General features: G+C 41.0%; 1 protein-coding gene across 1 annotated transcript in view; it reads right to left on the reverse strand.

The window, feature by feature from the left end:
* The window catches only part of LOC131031095 (ribosome biogenesis protein BOP1 homolog), a 79,244-nt gene that overhangs the window by 40,188 nt on the left and 18,955 nt on the right, over positions 1-20,101 (reverse strand). The window contains exon 5 of the mRNA XM_057962123.2: positions 18,627-18,786. Within this exon, the coding sequence (XP_057818106.1) occupies positions 18,627-18,786 (160 nt within the window). The remainder of the gene's footprint in view (positions 1-18,626; positions 18,787-20,101) is intronic.

The following is a 20,101-nucleotide window of genomic DNA, read 5'->3' on the forward strand; positions in this document are numbered from 1 at the left end:
GCTCATTTTTGTTCATTTGACAAGTGTGACACTCCTTAATGTAGCTCAACGCATCATTTTTCAAGCCCTTCCAAGAGAACCTCTCACGAATCTGCCTATAGGTCTTAAAATATCCTTGATGACCAGCAAGAGGAATGTCATGTAAAGTCTACAAAATCTTCTTTTTGAGCTTAGATTCGGGCAACGAAAAGATTCTACCTTTGTAGTGTATCAACCCATCAACCACCTTGTACCTTTCATCATGAAGAGTACCCTCAATAATGCTGGTTGCAAACTGATTTTTGGCATAATCAGCAAGCAACAAATTCCTCCAATCAGCAGTAAGCTTACACAAGGAGCTCAAGTGGGGTCTTCTTGAGAGTGCATCAGCCACAATGTTGTTCTTCCCCTTGACATACTCAATGTCAAAATCGTAAGCTTGTAGCTTACTCACCCACTTCTGTTGCCTTTCATTCAAATTTTTTTGGTGGATGAAGTGTTTGAGACTATTGTGATCTGTCTTGACAACAAATTTGCTCCCCACCAAGTATTGCACGAACTTGGTCAATGCATGCATAATCGCAAGCATTTCCTTGTCATAGATAGAGTAAGTTCTCTCAACTCATCTCAATTTTCTGCTCTCAAACACAATCAGATGCTTCTCTTGCATCAAAACAGCACCAATACCTTCTCCAAATGCATCGCATTGTAGCTCAAAGGGCTTGGTGAAATCCGGTATAGCCAAAACAGCGCACGAGCTCATAATCTTCTTGAACTTGTCAAACACACCTTGTGCCTTTTCTGACCAAACAAAAGCTCCATTTCTAGTGAGATCTGTGAGAGGAGCGGCCATCTGAGAGTAGCCCTTCACAAATCTCCTGTAGAAGCCAAAAAGAACCAAGAACCCCTTCAATTGTGTCAAGTTCTCAGGTGGAGGCCAATCAACTATTGCCTTGATCTTCTCAAGATCAACCTTAACTCCTTCCGCACTAATGATATGGCCAAGGTAGAGCAGCTCCTTCATACTGAACTCACACTTGGACTCCTTGGCAAACAATGATTTGGACACCAGAATGTTGAGCACTTCATCCAAGTGCTTCAAGTGCTCCTTCCATATTTGTTGAAGATGAGGATGTCATCGAAGAAGACAAGCACAAACTTCCTCAGCTGCTTCTAAAAGATCCTGTTCATACAGGATTGGAAGGTAGCAGGAGCATTAGTCAACCCAAAGGGCATGACTAGGAACTCAAAATGCCCAAAGTGGCATCTGAAAGTTGTCTTCTCAATATCTAATTCGCTCATTCTAATCTGATGGTAGTCTGATCTGATATCAATCTTAGAAAAGAAAACAGCTCCATGTAGTTCATCAATGAGCTCATCAATCCTGGGTATGGGGTACCGATTCTTGATAGTTTTCTGATTAAGAGCTCGGTAATCCACGCACATGCGCATGGTCCCATCCTTCTTCTTCACTAGAACCACTGTAGAAGCAAAGGGGCTCTTACTTGGCCGGATGTATCCCATATCCAAAAATTCCTTGATAGCTTTCTCTATCTCATCCTTCTACTTCTCTGGATACCGGTATGGAGTAGTGATGACCGGCTTAGCTCCTTCTAGTTCAATTATGTGCTCAGTCCCTCTCTCAGGAGGTCTCGCAGGGGGTGGACTATCAAAGACTTTACTCCTCTTGGTGATCAATTCTTGAATATCGAGAGCATAGTGTCTCTTTTCTTCTATTAGATTGAATGGCATGATCATGCATTCCTCTACCTCCTTTGTTCCTTTAGGTTACACGGGTATGGCTAGTGACTCAACTGCATTTTCCATTGCTGCCCATATTGCAGTTGTCTCTGCCAGTACCACATCAGCCAACATGTTGTCTAGCAGGGGAGGTGGTGCTCCACCACCTCCTCCTCCACCTACGAACCTGGTTCTGAATACTATACTGTAGAACATGGGCCAGCTTCAGTTGCAGCTCACTTCTCTGGCTTCTACTTCCGGTCAATCATTTGCACCTGCATATTATAGGAAGAGCCCTTTAGACATCACTATCCTAAATACCATCCTTCCAAAGACCGCCGAGTCGTTGAAGTTTGATAGGTTCAATGGCGATGGTGACCCAAACACTCACATCGATTCATTTATGACCATGTGTAGTGACTATCACAATCTGAACTTTGTTCTCCTTAAGCTGTTTGCTCGTTCCCTCAAAGGGACTGCGTTGGAATGGTAAAATTCTCTGCCTGACCATTCCATCCGCACCTTGGACCAACTGATGGATCTCTTTCTCAAGAGGTTTCAGGCTAACATAGGCAGCGAGGTCACTATATCTGACCTTGTTCATTGTAAGCAGAAACAAATGAGAAGGTGACAGATTTTATCTCACGATATCAGGCGATCTCAACTAAGATCCCCTTTGCCCTGTCGGATAACAACTTACAACGTATGTTCATAGGCAACCTACAACCGGCATTGAGGGAGAAGTTGTCCCTCAATCGTTATCAGAACTTTACCAGCATGTGCTTTGCCTTGACTGATTACCAGCACACCGTGACGTAGTTCGGAGACTCTTCTTCGAACCCCCGTGGTGGGTCTTTTCCTGGCACATCCTCAAATGAGTCTCGGAGGAATAAAGTCGTGGCTAATATAGTGGCTACTCCTCTGATAGTTGCCTCTCAATCTTCACAAAACCGAGTCTTCACAAAATTGAACGACTCTTATTTGAGTATCATGCAGCGGTTGTTGCGAGACAACCTGATCACCCTACCTAAGCCTAAACCTCTGTCAGATAGTCGACCCTACTCCCGCTGGTTCGATGGGTCAAAGTATTGTCATTACCATCATGTCCCTGGTCACGACACTGAGAGATGTTATCATCTTGGACACATTGTTCAAGACCACATCGACAGTGGGGCTATCAAAGTTGACGCAAGGAAACACAAGTCGAACAAGTTCGTGGATAAAACCAACAGTGACTTGTAGATCTATACCAACCCGTTTCCTCCGCACTCGACAAATGTGATTTCTACATCTAATCCGGCATTGGATGGTGGTCCATATGTCAATATGGTGACCATCACCCCTATCGTCTCCCCCCCTACCCAGAAGGGGAAGGTGTCTGACATTCTTGTCTCATTCACACTGCTCGATGCCCCAAATTGCGAAGAGCCTGCTCCTCTCTATATCCATGCTCGATTGAATGGTCAAACTGTCACAGGTGTGATGGTTGACCCCTCCAACAAAGTCGACATCATCACGGAGGAGACACTCTTCGTGAATGGATGGCATAGGTCGGTCTATGATGAGTGTCGCACTACCTTGCAAACCCACCATGGATTCTCTATCAGCCCATTGGGCAGCATCACCATGACGGTCATGGTAGGCCCCAAGGCGGTGTCCTCGATTTAACTATCAACCCTGAGTCTGATCTCTTCCGAGTCCGACTCGGGATCCCGTGGTTGATCGCCATGGAGGTGGTTCCTTCCGTGGTTCACAAGTGCTTAAAGTTTCCTCACAAGGGCGTAGTGCATGTCGTCCAGGACATTGGCTATTGACCGTTGATTACCCATGGGGACTTCTCTTTGGATCACTTCTGGCATGCCCCGTTTGGGCCAATGCTTCCCCGCAGTGACCTTTTATATCGTGCGTATTATAAATACAAGACAGGGGAGTCGGCTTCTACGTCGGCACAGCCTACCGTACCCTTGTCGCCTCCCGCATCAACTTCTGCACCTAAGATCCCGATCTTGGAACGGGTTGCGCCACATGTCTCTCCATCACAGGGGGCTAGGACTAAACCCGCTCCAGCACCGAGACCTCCCCGTCCGCCTAGGACCATGCAGACTCCAGTGATGTCCTTTGTTCTTGCGAGTGCACCTAGTGCAGCCAAAGGAAAGGCACCTTCATTGCCGAAGTCCATGGCCCGCCCACCCTTCGAGCTTCCCATCATGGTCGATATCCCTAGGCCATCTCGTTATGTGAAGGGCAAGCGCTCGTCTCGGCTTCCTTCGTCTCCGCTTGCATCTACATCACAGACCACGTCGGCACCTTCTATCCCTCCACCCGCTCCTTGAGCAAAGCAAAGTCGAGCGCCTGTCGCTGTGAATGTGGTGCCCGTTTAGGATGTCCCTCCTGTTTCATCAATTAGGCCTTCTCCTATCCTTGAGCCGATCCCGGAGGCCTCTCCTATGGAACATGATGCTCCTAATTCCTCTTAGACTACGATTGGTGGTCCCCACCTCTGTCGGAACCAACGTGCGCACGAGCGTAAACGCTTCCGACGGGCCCAAACTTGAGCGCGTGACACTACCTTACAGTTTGCCAGTGCATCCTCCAGCGCTACTGTATCGGAACCAGTTCCTTCGGTGGCTCCCACTTCTACATCAGATTCAATTTCGCTTCCCGCTGCTCCAGGGATCTTTGATGACCCTCCCCCTAAGCAGGTGTAGGTCTTCATCGCTCCTTCCTTGGAGCCTCCGCTTATCACTTCTTTGCCGGACATGCCTCCCTTGTCCCGACCCCTTAACATGTCACATACACAGGTGGTGCCTAGTGCCAGTTTGTCTACCCTGCATGCCTCGCCACCGATCCAACATCCGAGTTTTCGTGGGGTCCTTCAGCCTACTACGGTTGATAGGAGGCCTAACACTCCTATCCCGTGTAAATGCAAGTTTGAGCAGGGCCCTGTTCCAGAGTTTTGACGACGCAAATCTTCACAGGTATGTTCTTCATCCCTTCCTTTGCTTGTCTAAGTGCCTGTTGGTTTGCCTAATTCTGTGTGCATGATCGAGAAGGCCCCGCCTTCTCCTGAGTTCGTCACTGCTCCTCTTCCAGAGAACGGCAATCCTATTCTTGTTCCATCTTCTCCAAGTGAATCACCTGCTTCCTCCACGGAGGCTTGCATGTTTGGTTCCTTGGAGGACATTCTGGCCTTGTCTACGATCTTCACACGATTGTTGACCCTCGCCCCCTCCAAGCTTGAAGAGGAAGACGTCATTGCTGCTTCATCTCTTGCTCTTGCTACTAGTGAGGCACCCGATGCGGCCCTTACAATAGTCCCTCTTAGAACTCGCCCCCCCTCTCCTTATGACCTAGATTGGGAGGACGAGGCTCTTCTTGAGGACGATGATCTCCTATAATACGATCCCCTCCTAAGGGCTGATCGTTAGGACTTTTATTTTTCATCTCCATCTGCTTGCATGTGGGTGTGGTTGTGTTCCCCTGTGCTTGCTTTACCTATTTGTTCCCTCCCGAAGGATCCAAGTCACTACGTAGGTACTTGGATATGGGAGGTTGACTGTTTTTATCCGATGTGCTCTCCTGCAGGACCCGAGTTACTCCGTAGGTGCTCGGATACAGGGGATTTTTTGTCATCCACATTCCTCTATTTGTTTACCTCCTATTTGTCGTATCTTGCTTTTCGACATTCGGAGACGATGCAAAGCGTTGGGGGCATTCTTTGCTTTCTTCCATTTTGACCCGAATTTTTATTTTATCTTTGCTTCCTGTGCTCTTCTTCAAATCCGAGAAATTTGGCACTATGACGATACACCCATCTCGCAGTGATACTATATGCCTTTTTGACACTGCTATTGGTTTTGATGCCAAACTATCGGATCAACTTGATCATAACGGATCAGCCTCTCCATCCTCTTCAATGACACAATTCGAGGGCCTCCATTAGACATCCCTCTTAACACCACATTCTTCCCTTCAGCCATGAACTTCAACTCCATTGTTTGCAGATTGAGAGTGATCTCACCAAGAGATCGCAGCCAATGTATGCCAAGCAATGCATCATCAGTACCTCCAATGCTCACCACATAGAAGTCATCCTTGACTTCATAATTTCCCAATCTCAAAGACATACTGGAGACCATCCGGTTGCAAGAGATAGTAGAACCATCAGCCACCATTAATTTGAATCCTTTAACCTCATCAGTTACCAATCCTCCCTTTGCAACAATCCTCTCATCTATAAAATTATGAGTTGCTGCTCTCCAAGCACTACCTGAACTCTAAATGATTCATTTTTATGAAGACTAGATAGTTGGGCAACTACTCCCCCACCTTCTTGGTCATCTTCAGCCTCTTCTGGAACCTCTTCGTACTCACTTTCCTCCATGTCAGTCTGTTGTTTTGATTTTTCAGATTCTGATCTATTAGCAGAAGTATGGTTGAAAATGTAAATTAAATTTGAGATTGAGTCTCTAATTATTTTTATTTGTAGTACTGTTTAAAGATGTTTAATGTGTAAACTCTTTTATCGTCATGTGTGTGACTCCATGACTTCATGGGCCCCCTGTGGACATTGTTGAAAGGTGACGACTTTTCAATAATGAACACGCACATTGCCCTTTCCATGACACCTATAGCCCGAGGCCCATGGTTCCTTGCAAGAGTAACACAAATTCTTCCTTTGGAGCTCTTTTCAGAGCTCATCATCCATCCTAGAAGGAAACTTCTTAGTCTGATTTGAAAATTTCTTCTTGTCCTTTCGATAAGGGAAAGGCTTCGACTGAAATTTTGACTTAGGGGCGGCCAACTCCATCCTTCTTGATTTTTTGATAGCTTCATTCAGCGTTGGTGGATCAAACGCCTTCACCCAACCCTTCAATGGTTCCTCCAATCCTTCAGTAAAAAGGACCACAAGTCTCTTCTCCATGATGTTTGGCACCATCACAGCTTGTCTTTGGAAATCAGCTATTGAGGTGTCCAATGATCCTTGTTGCCTCAGTTGTGCAAGCTCACGAAACTTCACCTCAGGGCGCTTAGTGCCGAACCTCTCAATGAGCTTGTTGGTGAACTCATTGTAAGTGACAATAAGACCATGGCCAAGAGTGACCAAACCATGGTACCACCACTCGTGAGCAGCCCCATCCAAATGCAATGTAGCAGACTTGATAGCATCTTCCTCCGGCATTGGTCTCTGTTGTGACCTTTTCACACATCACCCCATTGCAAATGGGAACCCTCCCTTTTTCCTGCTTTCTAGGGGTTTTGTTAGGGCCTGGTGACCTTCCTGCATCGGTATTGTCAAGTTTGTAAGTTTTGAACGACCTGAGTTTTGAACATTATGAGTCAGTGTGTGCAAGCCATGGTTAGAACAGAGTCTAGACACCGTCAAAGTGCCTAGAAAGGCCGAAGGACAAAGATTGCAATTGATTTGGGTCAATTTGGATGACTTTCTATTTTTAGAAAGTTTTGTTTTTTGTTTTTTTTTGCTTTTTCCTATTTTTTAGGAAGTTTCATTTTCGGCATTTTGAGCACGATCCCTGAAATGGCTATTTTTAGAAAGTTTTCCTATTTTTTAGGGATGCCTGTTTTTTCTATTTTTGGAAAGGGGATCTAGGGTTTACACTATGGACACTGAGATACGCTGAATTGATTGACAAATTCTTCCTAAATCCAAGTTTTGACCCAAACAACTAAACTCCTAAATTTTAGGGATCTCGAGGAATTCAATGAATGATTGAAGCCTAAAATTCAAATTTCAAGGCAATCCGGTAAAAATTGCACAAATTATGGAGATTTCAAGTTTTGATCATGTGGTTCCTGATGTTCATAAAGTTTGCCCTCCTTGATTCCTGATGTTGATCAAGTCCGCCCTTGGTCAAGGTTGTGGAATCCATGAAGTCCGCCTTGAACATGATGAAGGGGTTCCTAACAATGATGAAGTCCGCCCTTGGTTAAGGTTGTGGTTCCTGAGATCCACCAAGTTCGCCTTGGAAAAGGTGAGGTGGGTCATCAACTTGAAGAAGTCTGCCCTGAGTAAAGAGCATCAAACTTGATAAAGTCTACCTTAGATAAGAGGCTAGGTACCATGAAAGTAAGCAGTTGGCCCTCCAAAGGGTCATACATCAGGCCAAGTCCACCCTATAGATGATGGGGAAAGAGCATAAGTTTAGCCAAGTCCGCCCTAAGGCATATCATTTGGTGCATGAAGCTAACAATGTCCGCCCTTGGAGAATGTGGTGTGCATGGAAGAGATGAAGTCTGCCCCATGGACATAAGGAATGGTGCACAAGTTTGATAAACTCTGCCCTCATTGATCACAGTTGAGCAAAGTCCGCCCTTGGTCAAGGTTGTGGTTCCTGAAGTCTAGCAAAGTCCGCCCTACCAAGGAGAATCAAAACAAAGAAGTCCGCCCTCATGAGCTAATTGCTAAATTTGAAAACAAAGGAATATTCCAAGACGAGGTCAGCGAGATTTCAAGAAGAAGTTAGAACTAAGACCAAAATAGAAAGTTTTTGGATTTGAAGATTTGAAGATCCTGTTCGAATTATGGACAGAAAATGAATTTAGAAACTTGCATTCGAAAGACAAGATGAAGTTCGAACTTGCTTGAAAGATGACAAGTCAACTGAAGACCAAATTAGAAACATTCTTTGCAGATCCGAAGGACTGAGGATGAAATAGAAACAAATTTTGGAAGATTTACTGAGTTTCTAAATGAAGAATTCGAACTCCAATACAAATGTGTCTTTCATTCTTTCATTTCCTCATATGAAGTTCGAACTTTCAAGAGCAAGTTGAGAGAGTTTTTGAGAGAAGTTTTCTGCAGGTGAAGGACATTTTTGAGAGAATTTTTAAGAGTTTTTGCAGGTTGGAAGTAATTTCAAGAAGGATTTCAAGTATAAGTCTGAGATTTTCAACCATTTTTCACAAGTTTGCACACAGATTTTGGAAGGACCTTGACTGTTTGGAAGACAAATTCATTAATTTTCTGATTAACATCTGATTTTTCATCCTCCAAGCAGCTTCTTTTCTCATTCTTCTTCTTTCTTCGAAGGTGAAAATTAGTTTTGAAGGCAGGGTATTGGGTTTTGAACCCAAGTTTTTCCTCAAAGTTTAAAGAGAGAGAATAAATTTAGCAGATTTCCCTTTCTTTCTTTCTCATTTTCTGCCTTTAAACAAGTTAGAATAAATTTCAAGGAGTTTGAATTAACTTAAATTTTTCCAAATTCTGATTTTGAAGTTAAAATCATACTATAAACTCCTTGAGTTTGATGATTCTCAAGGGATTTTCTTAAGATTTTCTGAATATCAAAGTATTTGAAAATCCAATGTTGAGAAGAGAGTAAACTATAAATTACTTAACCTCCAAACTCTGAAATTGCACCTAAAATGCAGATTATAACTTAAGTTTATTTGTTTCTTGTGCAGATTTGGATGACCTTCGAAGCGGGGACATCACACAAAATGAAGTTTCTAGTAGACAAAGATTCCCCTCCAGAATCGACAATGAATTCTAGATGGAAGCAAGTTGGTGACACAAACTTGGGTCACATCGACCTCCGGGAATTTAAGAAGAGAATGTATGGCACAGGCACTCAACTACCTAACGCAATCGCGCGAAAGATGATGAACAATGGAATCGTACAGGCTGCTGGTTTCCTTCCAGCAATGCAGTGTACCGAGTTAGTACCAGAATGCTCCAAACATTACAACCCAGCAAGTAGAGAAATAGTAGCTCCTAACGGCAGAATCCTAGCGAACATCGGAGAAGTGACAATCAGAGAGGCATTCTGTATCCTTGAGTACAACAAAACTGTTTACATAACCAGGGATGAGGTGACACAATCGTACAAGGATCACATAGAGGAATATGAAGCTAACATCAACCATCAATGGTTGGAAAAGCCAAGGAAAGGAAGTTCTAAAATACCCAAACTCCTTGTACGGGCATACTTCAAGGAAGATTATGGAGACCTCATCGTCCTGTTGAACAAAGTTATGGGAAGCCAGCAGGGTGCTCCTTTTGAACCATGGATGTACTACTTTATCCATGAGGTCACCGCTGGAGTGAAGATGGTCAATTGGGCAAAGATCATTAGTGATAACCTTGATGATCAATTGAGAAATTTGGAAAAGAATATGACTTTCTACATGAGTTCCTACTTGCTCTATTCTTTGGCCAGAACATATAAGTACAGAGGTCTTGTATGTAGAGGCGCTGTCGGGAACAAGGAGAACCAGTTTCCTATTTATGACTGCTATCCCCAGCTGCCCTTAGAAGAAAAGTCCCACTTGAAGAGAGTTAACGATGCATTCCTAATGCATATCACCAGAACTCTTCAAAGGGGTATCCATCAGCGACTCTCTCAAGAGTCGATGGACTTCATTAGTAGATTTGGATATTGGTTTATCCAATACCCCAAGTTCACTTATCTGAGGATTCAGGGAATCTCAGGACAGCCATACAAATTGCCTATGTTTCCCACGAACAGGATGGTACTATTCAAGGTAGTACGACAGTTAGAAAATTTTATGAGTGTCAAGAGGAAGAAGCAGAAGACGAGAGCGTCTTTGCTTACTATTGGGAATGGATTAGAAACACGTCCTTCATCCCAAGCTGTTGCATTTGCTAATAGGGAGATTCAGTGGTACCCATTTTTCCAGTACCAAGCAAGGAGTCATTTTGACCCTTTTCATAAAATGGGGAAAGTAAATGAAGTGAAACTTGAGCATAGGCCAGACTTAGAAGATTATTGGGCCAACGCTATTGACAGCTTCGACATAAGGAGGTTGTGGTCTAGAATTCCACTAAATTTAATCAAAGTTTCTGAAGTATTTCGGGTAGCAGACCAACTTGAGGAGGACGGTGAATATGAGCAACCACACTATGTCGTCTTGAAAAACGAGCCCCTTGCCCCTATTGATTGGTCAGATGTTGAGAGGTGTAACCTTGGAGATCTTATGAGGCCAGTGATTGAATATTCCAAATGGTGGGCAGCTCAAAAGACAAAGGAGATTAAGGCGAAGAATGTTACTTTCACATATGATCTTATGGGGACAGATGACTCTATGTCTTCCCCTCATGGTGTAACGTCCAGTGGCCACAGGAACCTCGAAAGTGTGGGATTGAGGAAAAGAAAAGAGCCCACTGCAAATTCATTGAGGGCAAAAGGAAAGAAGGTCGCTCGAGAGGTAGATGTAGGAGGACCACACCAGTCAAGAGAAGGTCACTCGACCATAAGTGCTTCCTCTACCACGCCACTGAGTGTGATAATTGATGAGCAAGAGCAAGATGTTGAGATAGAACAAGAAATAAGAGTTCCTTCTCCTGTCATTGAGGAGATCACGGAGGAACCAGTTCGGTTCCCATTTCAAGAACCAGGACAAGAACCCAAAGTGGTTGAGGTTATCGAAGTTGAGAACTTGGAGCAGCCAAGAGAATTTTTGGATGCAATCGTCACTGGACCGAAGGAGGTAGAAGGTAATTTTGATGAGAGTGGCATGGAGCAGTCAACCATTCCTGATTGGTTGAGAGAAAGAATGAAAACCAAAGTTCCTGAGGAGGTGCACCATATAGATAATACAGCTGAACTTTTGGTTGAGTTAGATAAATCCAGCGAGATGAAGCCAGCCAAGAGATTCTCCTTGATTCAGAGAGATAGTGCAGGATGCAGGACAGTTCAGGTAGCAATACCTAAGGCAGGGAAGACCCAGGATGACATCACTCCTGAGGAGTATGAGATCACTACCGTGAACTTGGGTAAGCCTACTAAGGCCCATGAGGTCCAAGATTTTGATGACTCTTGCAACACTCTCAAGGTGAGGTTGAATAAAAAAATGGAACAAAGAAAGAAGGTTAAAGCTGAGAATGAGCAATGGAAGAGATATGTCCAACATTTAACAAAACCCATTGATCGGGAGGAGGTACCTGTTGCTCCGCCCATACCTCTTCCACAAGAATCATTAAAGGATTACGAGGACATGAAGATGACTTTCAGATAAGCCAAAGGATGGACTTTTGATGCTTCAGAACGTGCTGACATACTCATTGAGAACCTGATATCAGCACATGATTCCACCTCTTCCCTATTGAGCAGACTTCAAGACATAGTTGAAGCTTGGGAAGACATTGAAGATATTCAGAGTAGAATAATTCCATATCTGAAAATAATCAGAGGACTTTCTCAGCAGAATCTTATAGACAAAAAAGTCATCCAGCTCGATGACCTATATGATTTCAGCACTTGGTACTTTTGCTTTGGTTACAAGGGTTGAATCTTTGAGAAAATTTGAGGCTAAGTGTTCAGAGATAGAAAAGACCATCAAAGATATTCAAGACAAGGTCTTCTTTGTGGCAGCTGAGATATTGCAGCAAGATGAGGTGCGAGAAAAGCATCTGCGTGTAGAGAATTTGAGGGCCAAAGTTGAAAGAAACTTTTTCAAGTTTCAAGGCCAAAGTTGAAAGAAACTTTTTCAAAGTTTCAAGGCCAATTCTTAGGGAGGCTCTCTCCAGAATTTCGAGCTTCATATGCATAGATGAAAATTTCCTGGCACAAGCAACAGACTGGGAAGACACTCTCGCCACCTATATTGATGATGTGGACATGGTCGACTTCCAAATTAGCAACTTGCCAAGTGTCACCATAGAGGAGGTGCGACTTGTTGTGTCCAGGTACATCGAATCTACAAAAAAGGAAACTGGACACTCACCTCAATGAGAATAGTAATTGTACCACTTGTCTCCTTATTCATTTTAACTATTAGAGTTTGGGGAAACCCTAATTAGGGTTTTCAACTTTTAATCCGAGCCCTTGATCATTGTTCAATCTCAGTCGTTCATAATTTTTGGACTACTATATAAGGTTGCCTCCTCTCATTTGGAGAGTGTGAGGTTTTTGAAATATTGTTGCATGAACGTCATTTTCCAGATAATATATTACATGTGTGCTTTCTCTTAAGGCTTTGTAATCCCTAATGTTTGAGTGATTAAGCAAGGTTTTAAATTTCTTCAACATATTAGTTAGAATTTATTTTACGTTGTTAGATGAATGAAAGATCTGATAAGTATTGGTTTATGGTGTATCTCTGCTCATACTTTTGGTGAATGGATGATTTTCATTCACTGTGCAAAGTTAGTCTGAGCTTTCCATTTTGTGCATGCTTAAACTTCCAATCATAAGCACATCCCTCGAAGATTGCATCCACTTTGTGTAGTTGTCTTAAGTGAGGCGAATCAGAGCGTGGTTTATTGAGTTCACCGAATCAATACCGTCTCTGGAATTCATAGGATTAGAATAGAATTCTCAACCCTTATCCCTTTTGTCCTTTTTGAAAGTCTTAAACCCCGAAAAATCAAAAAAAAAAAAGAAAAGAGAGAGCTTTAATTGACAAATTCACCTAAGTCCCAAAGTTGTTGACAATTCCTTCAAGTGTAAGTCCCTTTGTGTATTACCAACAAATCACAACGCCCATTGAGCTTATCCACACTTCAAGACCTGACAAAAGAAACCTTGGAATCGCCATATGATCTTCTAGCAATCTTAGCATAAGCGGTAATTTTTCAAGAGAGGGTAAATTATCTTTGGGTACTATATTCTAATGTTTGGTAGATGATAAAACAAACACCAACAGTCTCAAGGACAAATAATTGTCCAACTTCTAAACCCACGCTCTAGCAGAACACTTAGCACTCCTGTCAAAGTAAGTCACCTTTCCAAGGGCTTGTTGATAGTCTCTTGGAGCATAGGAGCGGTTATCATATCTTCCACCTCTCTTCTTCTTTTGGTTCATGAATTGATCCAAGGTGAGGATATTCCGAATCTCAGCAAGGAGAGAAGCATAGTCCATGTAACTATTGCTTATCTCATTAGTTGTTGGTATCTCAATTTCAGCTTGTGGTGCTTCTCTAGGTAGGAAGATGGGTTGCAAAGGTCTTGTAACAAACCCTCCAAGTGTTCTTCCATTGTTACTCCCATGGTTACTTTCGTTTCCTCCATGAATGCTTCCATTTCCACCAAGGTTGTTAGAAGTGCTCGCCTCTTGTCCATTGACAGGTTGATTAGGAGTCCCACCATTATTTTGATTGAGTTTGGCCAGCAACTGGGACACCATGTCCATCATGGTGTCAAATTTTCTCTCCGCTCTAGCTTCTACGAACTCAATATGTTCTATCAATCTTTCTTCAATAGTACCAACTATTGTCTCTCTGTTTCTCAAAACCTCTGAAAAAGTCTCTTCAACTGGGACGGGTGGAATCTAATACTGTTGTCTCTTTTGCTCTTTGTTGTAGTAACGGACTTGTCTATCACTCATGGAGTACTATGATTAATCTGAAAACACAGGTTGGCAGGAAAACCAGCTCTGATACCACTGTAATGGCCCCCTTACTTTTTTTAAAAATTTAACACCACAATGCACCCATTAAGATTAGGAAAGAAAAAATAATACTGCTGAAAGGTAACCCTTCCACTTTCTGACCACCAAGAGCCCAGCGTGGGAAGGTGAGAGCATGCGGTGAATAAGGGATCGTTAGCTCCAAAATAAACTGAAAATACAATGTTGGGCGGCAAGTCGGCCCCTTCCGCTTGTCCAATGGGCAAGAACAACTTAATGCAGAATCACTCTACCACTTTTCAACGGGAGGAGAGTTATTACAATTCTGTATAGATCACTCTACCACTTTTCAATGAGAGGGTAGTTATTACAATTCTGAAAATAAGATCACTCAACCACTTATTCAGCAGAAAGACTATGAAACTAATTGAGAGAAACAAATAGGCGGCTAGGCCATCCTCTTCCACGTTTTTCAGTGGAAATACAAAATATCAAAAGCAATTAAACAAGGCTGATCAGTACTACTGATTTTAGCATTACAATGAGAGCATTAACTTGCAGATTACAATGGCAAATGGATATCCAAACACACCAAAATGTTAGAAATGGATCCTCTAACAAATATAAGCTATCCAGCATATGAAAAGAATCCAAACAGGTAAATAACTCAAGTCTGATATGAAGAACAACAATCTGAAAAACAAAGCAGCAACAATAGAAATCACCTAAATGCTCATAACTTTGTCCACGCAGCTCTGAAAGACTTGAAACCAAATGCAAATGATCCCTAGAGCCAAGGCGTCCAAACCAAAACCTATTAACCACTGCAACTCGGATCAAAACATCAGTGCATGCTTTCCAATGCACCCTCCAACATGGTATGCCTTGGGAAGTAGGGCGATTTTCTCCATAAAATCCAAAACAGCTCCAAAAATCATGAAACTTAGCAAATTGAATCGTCTAGCCATGAGGGAAACATAGGACAAATACCCAGAACCAGCAACTAAACTCCCAGAGACTTATGAACGATTTTCTCTTTCAGCTCTATACAACCAGCAAACTCCAAAACTGAAAACAACACTCCAAAAATCAGAAAACAACAAATATCTTCATCTTCGTTGAGCTCACTCTGCTCCTCTAAATGAGAAATAGTCACAATATTCAGCTAGGGTCTATCTTTCAAGCTCAAAACTAAAGGTACTAAGAGGTATGCATCTCTCGAAGCAAGAGTCTGGAATAATTTTGACAACACTTCGTCATAATAGCAATGGATATCAAAAACAAGAGCCCAGCACTCTTATTTATAACTTTTTGAAGCTCCAAATTCAAATTCAACTCCCTCCAAAATGTCATAAAATGAAACGAAATCCAATGCCATTTTGGACGCCCAAGCAAAAATAATATTTAACTCTAACTAAAGTCATGTAATTTCTTCAAAAGGGGACACCAACTTAAGTCAAAAATAATACTTTATTCACCAAATCGACCCCCTCAAGGTAGCAAATATACTATAAAATATTCACAAAGTGTGTTATGGCATCCAAGGTAATAAAGTGAATTAGTTCATAAAATTAACATATTTCTTTCTAAGGCATCCATCATGCCTCATAAATAATTCACTTATAAAATATTTTTCCTCAACCATGAATTCTCCCAACATAAGCTTTGTCTTGCCAAAATAGCTCCAAAAATGCTGGAAGACCAACTGCTCAAACTGACTTGTTGAAACCCTGCTAAAAATAGCAATTACTAAAAATAGCATACTGCTAAGAATAGTGTGTCCAAATGCATTTTAACCACATTCTGCGCAGCTGTCACAACTTACTAAAAATAGTAAGTTAGTAAGAGTCTTTGGATCCATTTGCATGTTACACCATCACGAAGCTCTCTGAAAACCCAGAAAAACCCAAAGAAATGAGTTGTCCTCACCCACACTTACTAAAAATAGTAAGTTTACCAAACTCCACTGCTTGTTATGCATGTACCATTATTGCGAAGCTTTCTGGAAACCCAGAAGGAATCCAGAATCAAAATTGTAAAACTCCAACATGCAAGCCACCAAAAATGCCAAGATATCCCCCTAGAAGTAGGAAACCCTAATTTATGCTTCCGACTAGCCTATGGGTCTCTAGAATAGGCTAACAACCAACTGAACTGATTACTGCTAAGAAGGGGACATTATAGTTCAAAGCAACTCCAATTCCTCTCACAAGCTGATGAACTTGCTCCTTGACTTAGTATTTGAATGACAAAGTGTTGAAGTTCAAGAGTTTGTGCTCCATAGCTCATCCACCATCTATAACCAGGTACCGCATCCTGTGCCATATCATATTTGGTTGTTGCTATTCCAAACAACCCTTTTGATCTCTTGTATACCCAACCTTGGTCTCTAATTAGAGCTGCAACTGTTGGATCTGGTTTGAATTTGCTAATGGCTTCATGAAACCCTGCCATAATTTCAAAATCACCTTATCTATCAATATGAAATAGCTTATGCTCCAAATAGCAAGCTACTGCATGTAAAGGTGTGTGCATAATTTTCCATCTAGAATCAATTGTCTCTCATATCTCCATGTACTCTGCTTCCACATTATTTAGTGCTCTTTAAATAGCTTCTTTACAACGGTCCATGCTTTCATAAAGCATGCCAAGGCAAGGAGTGTCACCATCAATCATACAAAGCATTTCAAAAATTGGCACCATCAACCATATGAAGCACTTCAAAAATTGGCCCACATATACTTAGAACCTTTGTTCCACTTTCCCAAATGTTGTTATTTAAAACAATTTGCTCTATGTTCTTTCCCTTGACACTTTTAAAAAGGAAATCCAGAGAGCAGCCTTTCACAAAGAAAATCCGTCGAAAACCCTAAATGATGTTCAAAAACCCTAAAACATTAAAGCAAAAATTTTAGAAGCATTTCTTTTAGGGTTTTTGAACAGCGTTTAGGGTTTTCGTCAAATTTTCTTTGTGAAATGCTGCTCTCTCGATTTTCTTTATTAAAAGTGCTAAGGCCAAGAACATAGAGCAAATTGTTTTAAATAACAACTTTTGGGAAAGTGGAACAAAGGTTCTAAGTATATATGGGCCAAATTTTGAAGTGCTTCGTATGGTTGATGGTGCCAATTTTTGAAGTGCTTTGTATGGTTGATGGTAACATTCCTTGCCTTGGCATGCTTTATGAAAGCCTGGACCATTGTAAAGAAGCTATTCAGAGAGCACTAAATGATGTGGAAGCAGAGTACATGGAGATATGAGAGACAGTTGATTCCAAATGGAAAATGATGCACACACCTTTACATGCAACAGCTTGCTATTTGGAGCATAAGCTATTTCATATTGATAGACAAGGTGATTTTGAAATTATCGCAAGGTTTCATGAAGCCATTAGCAAATTCAAACCAGATCCAACAGTTGCAGCTCTAATTAGAGACCAACGTTGGGTATACAAGAGAGCAGAAGGGTTGTTTGGAATAGCAACAGCCAAATATGATATGGCAAAAGATGTGGTACCTAGTTATAGATGGTGGATGAGCTATGGAGCACAAACTCCTGAACTTCAATGCTTTGTCATTCGAATACTAAGTCAGGGAGCAAATTCATCAGCTTGTGAGAGGAACTGGAGTTGCTTTGAACACATCCATTCCAAGAAGAGAAACAAGTTGTTGTCCGGAAAGTTGGGAGATATTGTCTACATTCACAGCAATTTAAAATTATTCATCAACAAATCAGCAAACAACTCCACATCTTCTTCACAACAACGAATTTCAAAAGACATACAAGTGCTAGTTGCGAATGAGCCTGACTTTCTTGATGAGGAATTGGATAGTGATACAAATGATGATGCTACACCATCTGAGCCAAGTGCTCTTGATGACTTAGAGCTTTTTTTTAAGTTCTAAAGTCTTGACTTTTGATTGTACTTTTTTGAAAAGAGAGCATCTTCGCAATCATGATTTCACATGTTTCTTATGGTTTATATTTATAAATGTGCCATCTTTTTATAATGATTTCAAATCTATTTAGCAATGTTAAACTATTTTGATAATTTATTAGAAGTATTACATAAATTTAAAAATATACAAAATCATATAAGGTGAATTTAATCCGAATTTTTTTTTTGAATTTTTACCCTTGCCAAATTTCATCTGAATTTTATGGTTGTCGAATTTGAATTTGAATTCGAACGTTGTGACTTAGGTGTCATCCAATATGTTAGGTTTTAAGAGTAAAGGGAAAACATGATTCCTCCAAAATGCTTCAAATGGTATAAAAAGTAAATATACTCATCTCATAGCGTAACAGATTTAGAATTAAAGTTTGTAAGAAATTATATATGTTGACAAAAGACCAAAGTGGTCAATGGGACTTGAGAAGTACTAGGGTGACAATTCCAGATTATGAAAATTAATAAAATGCCATGGACTAAAGAAAAGTAAACAATACAGGACAGGTAAACCTAAAACAGTTGTACAAGTATTATAAGAACTTAATAAAAGTATATAAATGAGGGAAGGATCTCAATTTAAGGACCATTCTTATACCATGTAAGACATAGCAGTTGGGAGGCACTCACCAGGTAGCTTTGGTTTTGGAGCTGGGATATAAGTCAACCCATTAGCTGCTTTTTCAGATGTTTTTAAATCGTCTCCCCACATCAAATAAAAGCGAGGCTTTTCTTTAGGTTTCTCAAAAGTTATCCATCCCTTACGAATAGCTCTGACCAGCTTCACAACCTGATGAAGTGAAAATAAATAAAAAACCAATTAATCTTACAGTAGGTTTAGAAAGAACTTACTATCTTGTCTACCATCCCATGTCTTTACCAAATTACCAAATAAAATCCATAACTGGAAGATAACACTCATTCATTAAAAAGAAAAATTAAAAGCAAGCTATTACTCTAAAACAAGAATCGTTGACAAAAATCTTTGACAAAATTTACTAGTAAATAATTTAAATGATCGAAAATAAGATAAGAAAAGAATTAATGATTTACAGTGATTTGCTCTAAAGAAAGTTAGATGAGACTTGAAGCTTTTTTGCAGCACAAAGGAGTGATTTTCCTAATCACAACTTGAAGAAAATGGGAGGTATCATTAAATACAAATTTCGAACAAAGGAAGTTGTGAAAATAGCACCCAAATCATGATCATCACCCTAGGGAAAGCCAAAGACATTTACTGTTACTATCTCTGCCAATTTGAAGAAAATCTGTTTCCTTCAGCTTTTTGTAGGGACCAAATCTCTGTAGACTGTGTATAGTTTTTGAAAAGCTACAATATCAGTCACACTGAAACCATTGCTTGAATGATGCATCATCTGAAAATTGTAAAGAACTAGCTGTTGTATGTAGTTTCCAGTATCCTAGTTCTAGTAATCTTAGTTCTAAACTCTGACTAAATCCAGTGACAGCAGAACTTCTGGGGTTGTGTTATATTACTGCATTTAATTAATAGACCTACATATGCTTATTTAAAAACAAACATTAATCAATTGCTTGAATTTACCTGGGGACATAAGCATGTCACTTAACTAGAACATTTCATCCCAAACGCATTCCTAAAGAATTACTACTTGCCCAATGGCTAACATTTCCTAAAGAATTACACACCCAAATAAGCATACAATAACTGATGGCACAGCTAATAACATTTTGACAGCAAAGATTAACATCCAAGATTCCAAGCATCTTTTCAACACCTTCAAACACTAAAATAATGAAAGCATGACTAGATGAGGTATAGCCAAAGCAGAAAAATCCTAACCATGACAGAAAAGTACAAATAGAAATCACCACACAAAGGTAAGAGTCCTCAAAGGAAATAAGGAAAGACTCGAAAACAGCATTGTCACATGTTTGTATCAGCACTCAGGGCAAAAGAATAAGAATTGATGTGATTATCCACCACAACAACCAGACCAATGTAAGATCAAATAGGTGAGTGTCCAGGGTTATGTGAGGAAAACTAGACAATCCTAAAAAGCAGCAGGATACTTTTCACAGAACCTCTCATAACGCCAAACATCAACAAACTTGGTGATGTGCAC

This window comes from Cryptomeria japonica, chromosome 7 (genome assembly GCF_030272615.1).
Source record: "Cryptomeria japonica chromosome 7, Sugi_1.0, whole genome shotgun sequence".
NCBI lineage: Eukaryota > Viridiplantae > Streptophyta > Pinopsida > Cupressales > Cupressaceae > Cryptomeria > Cryptomeria japonica.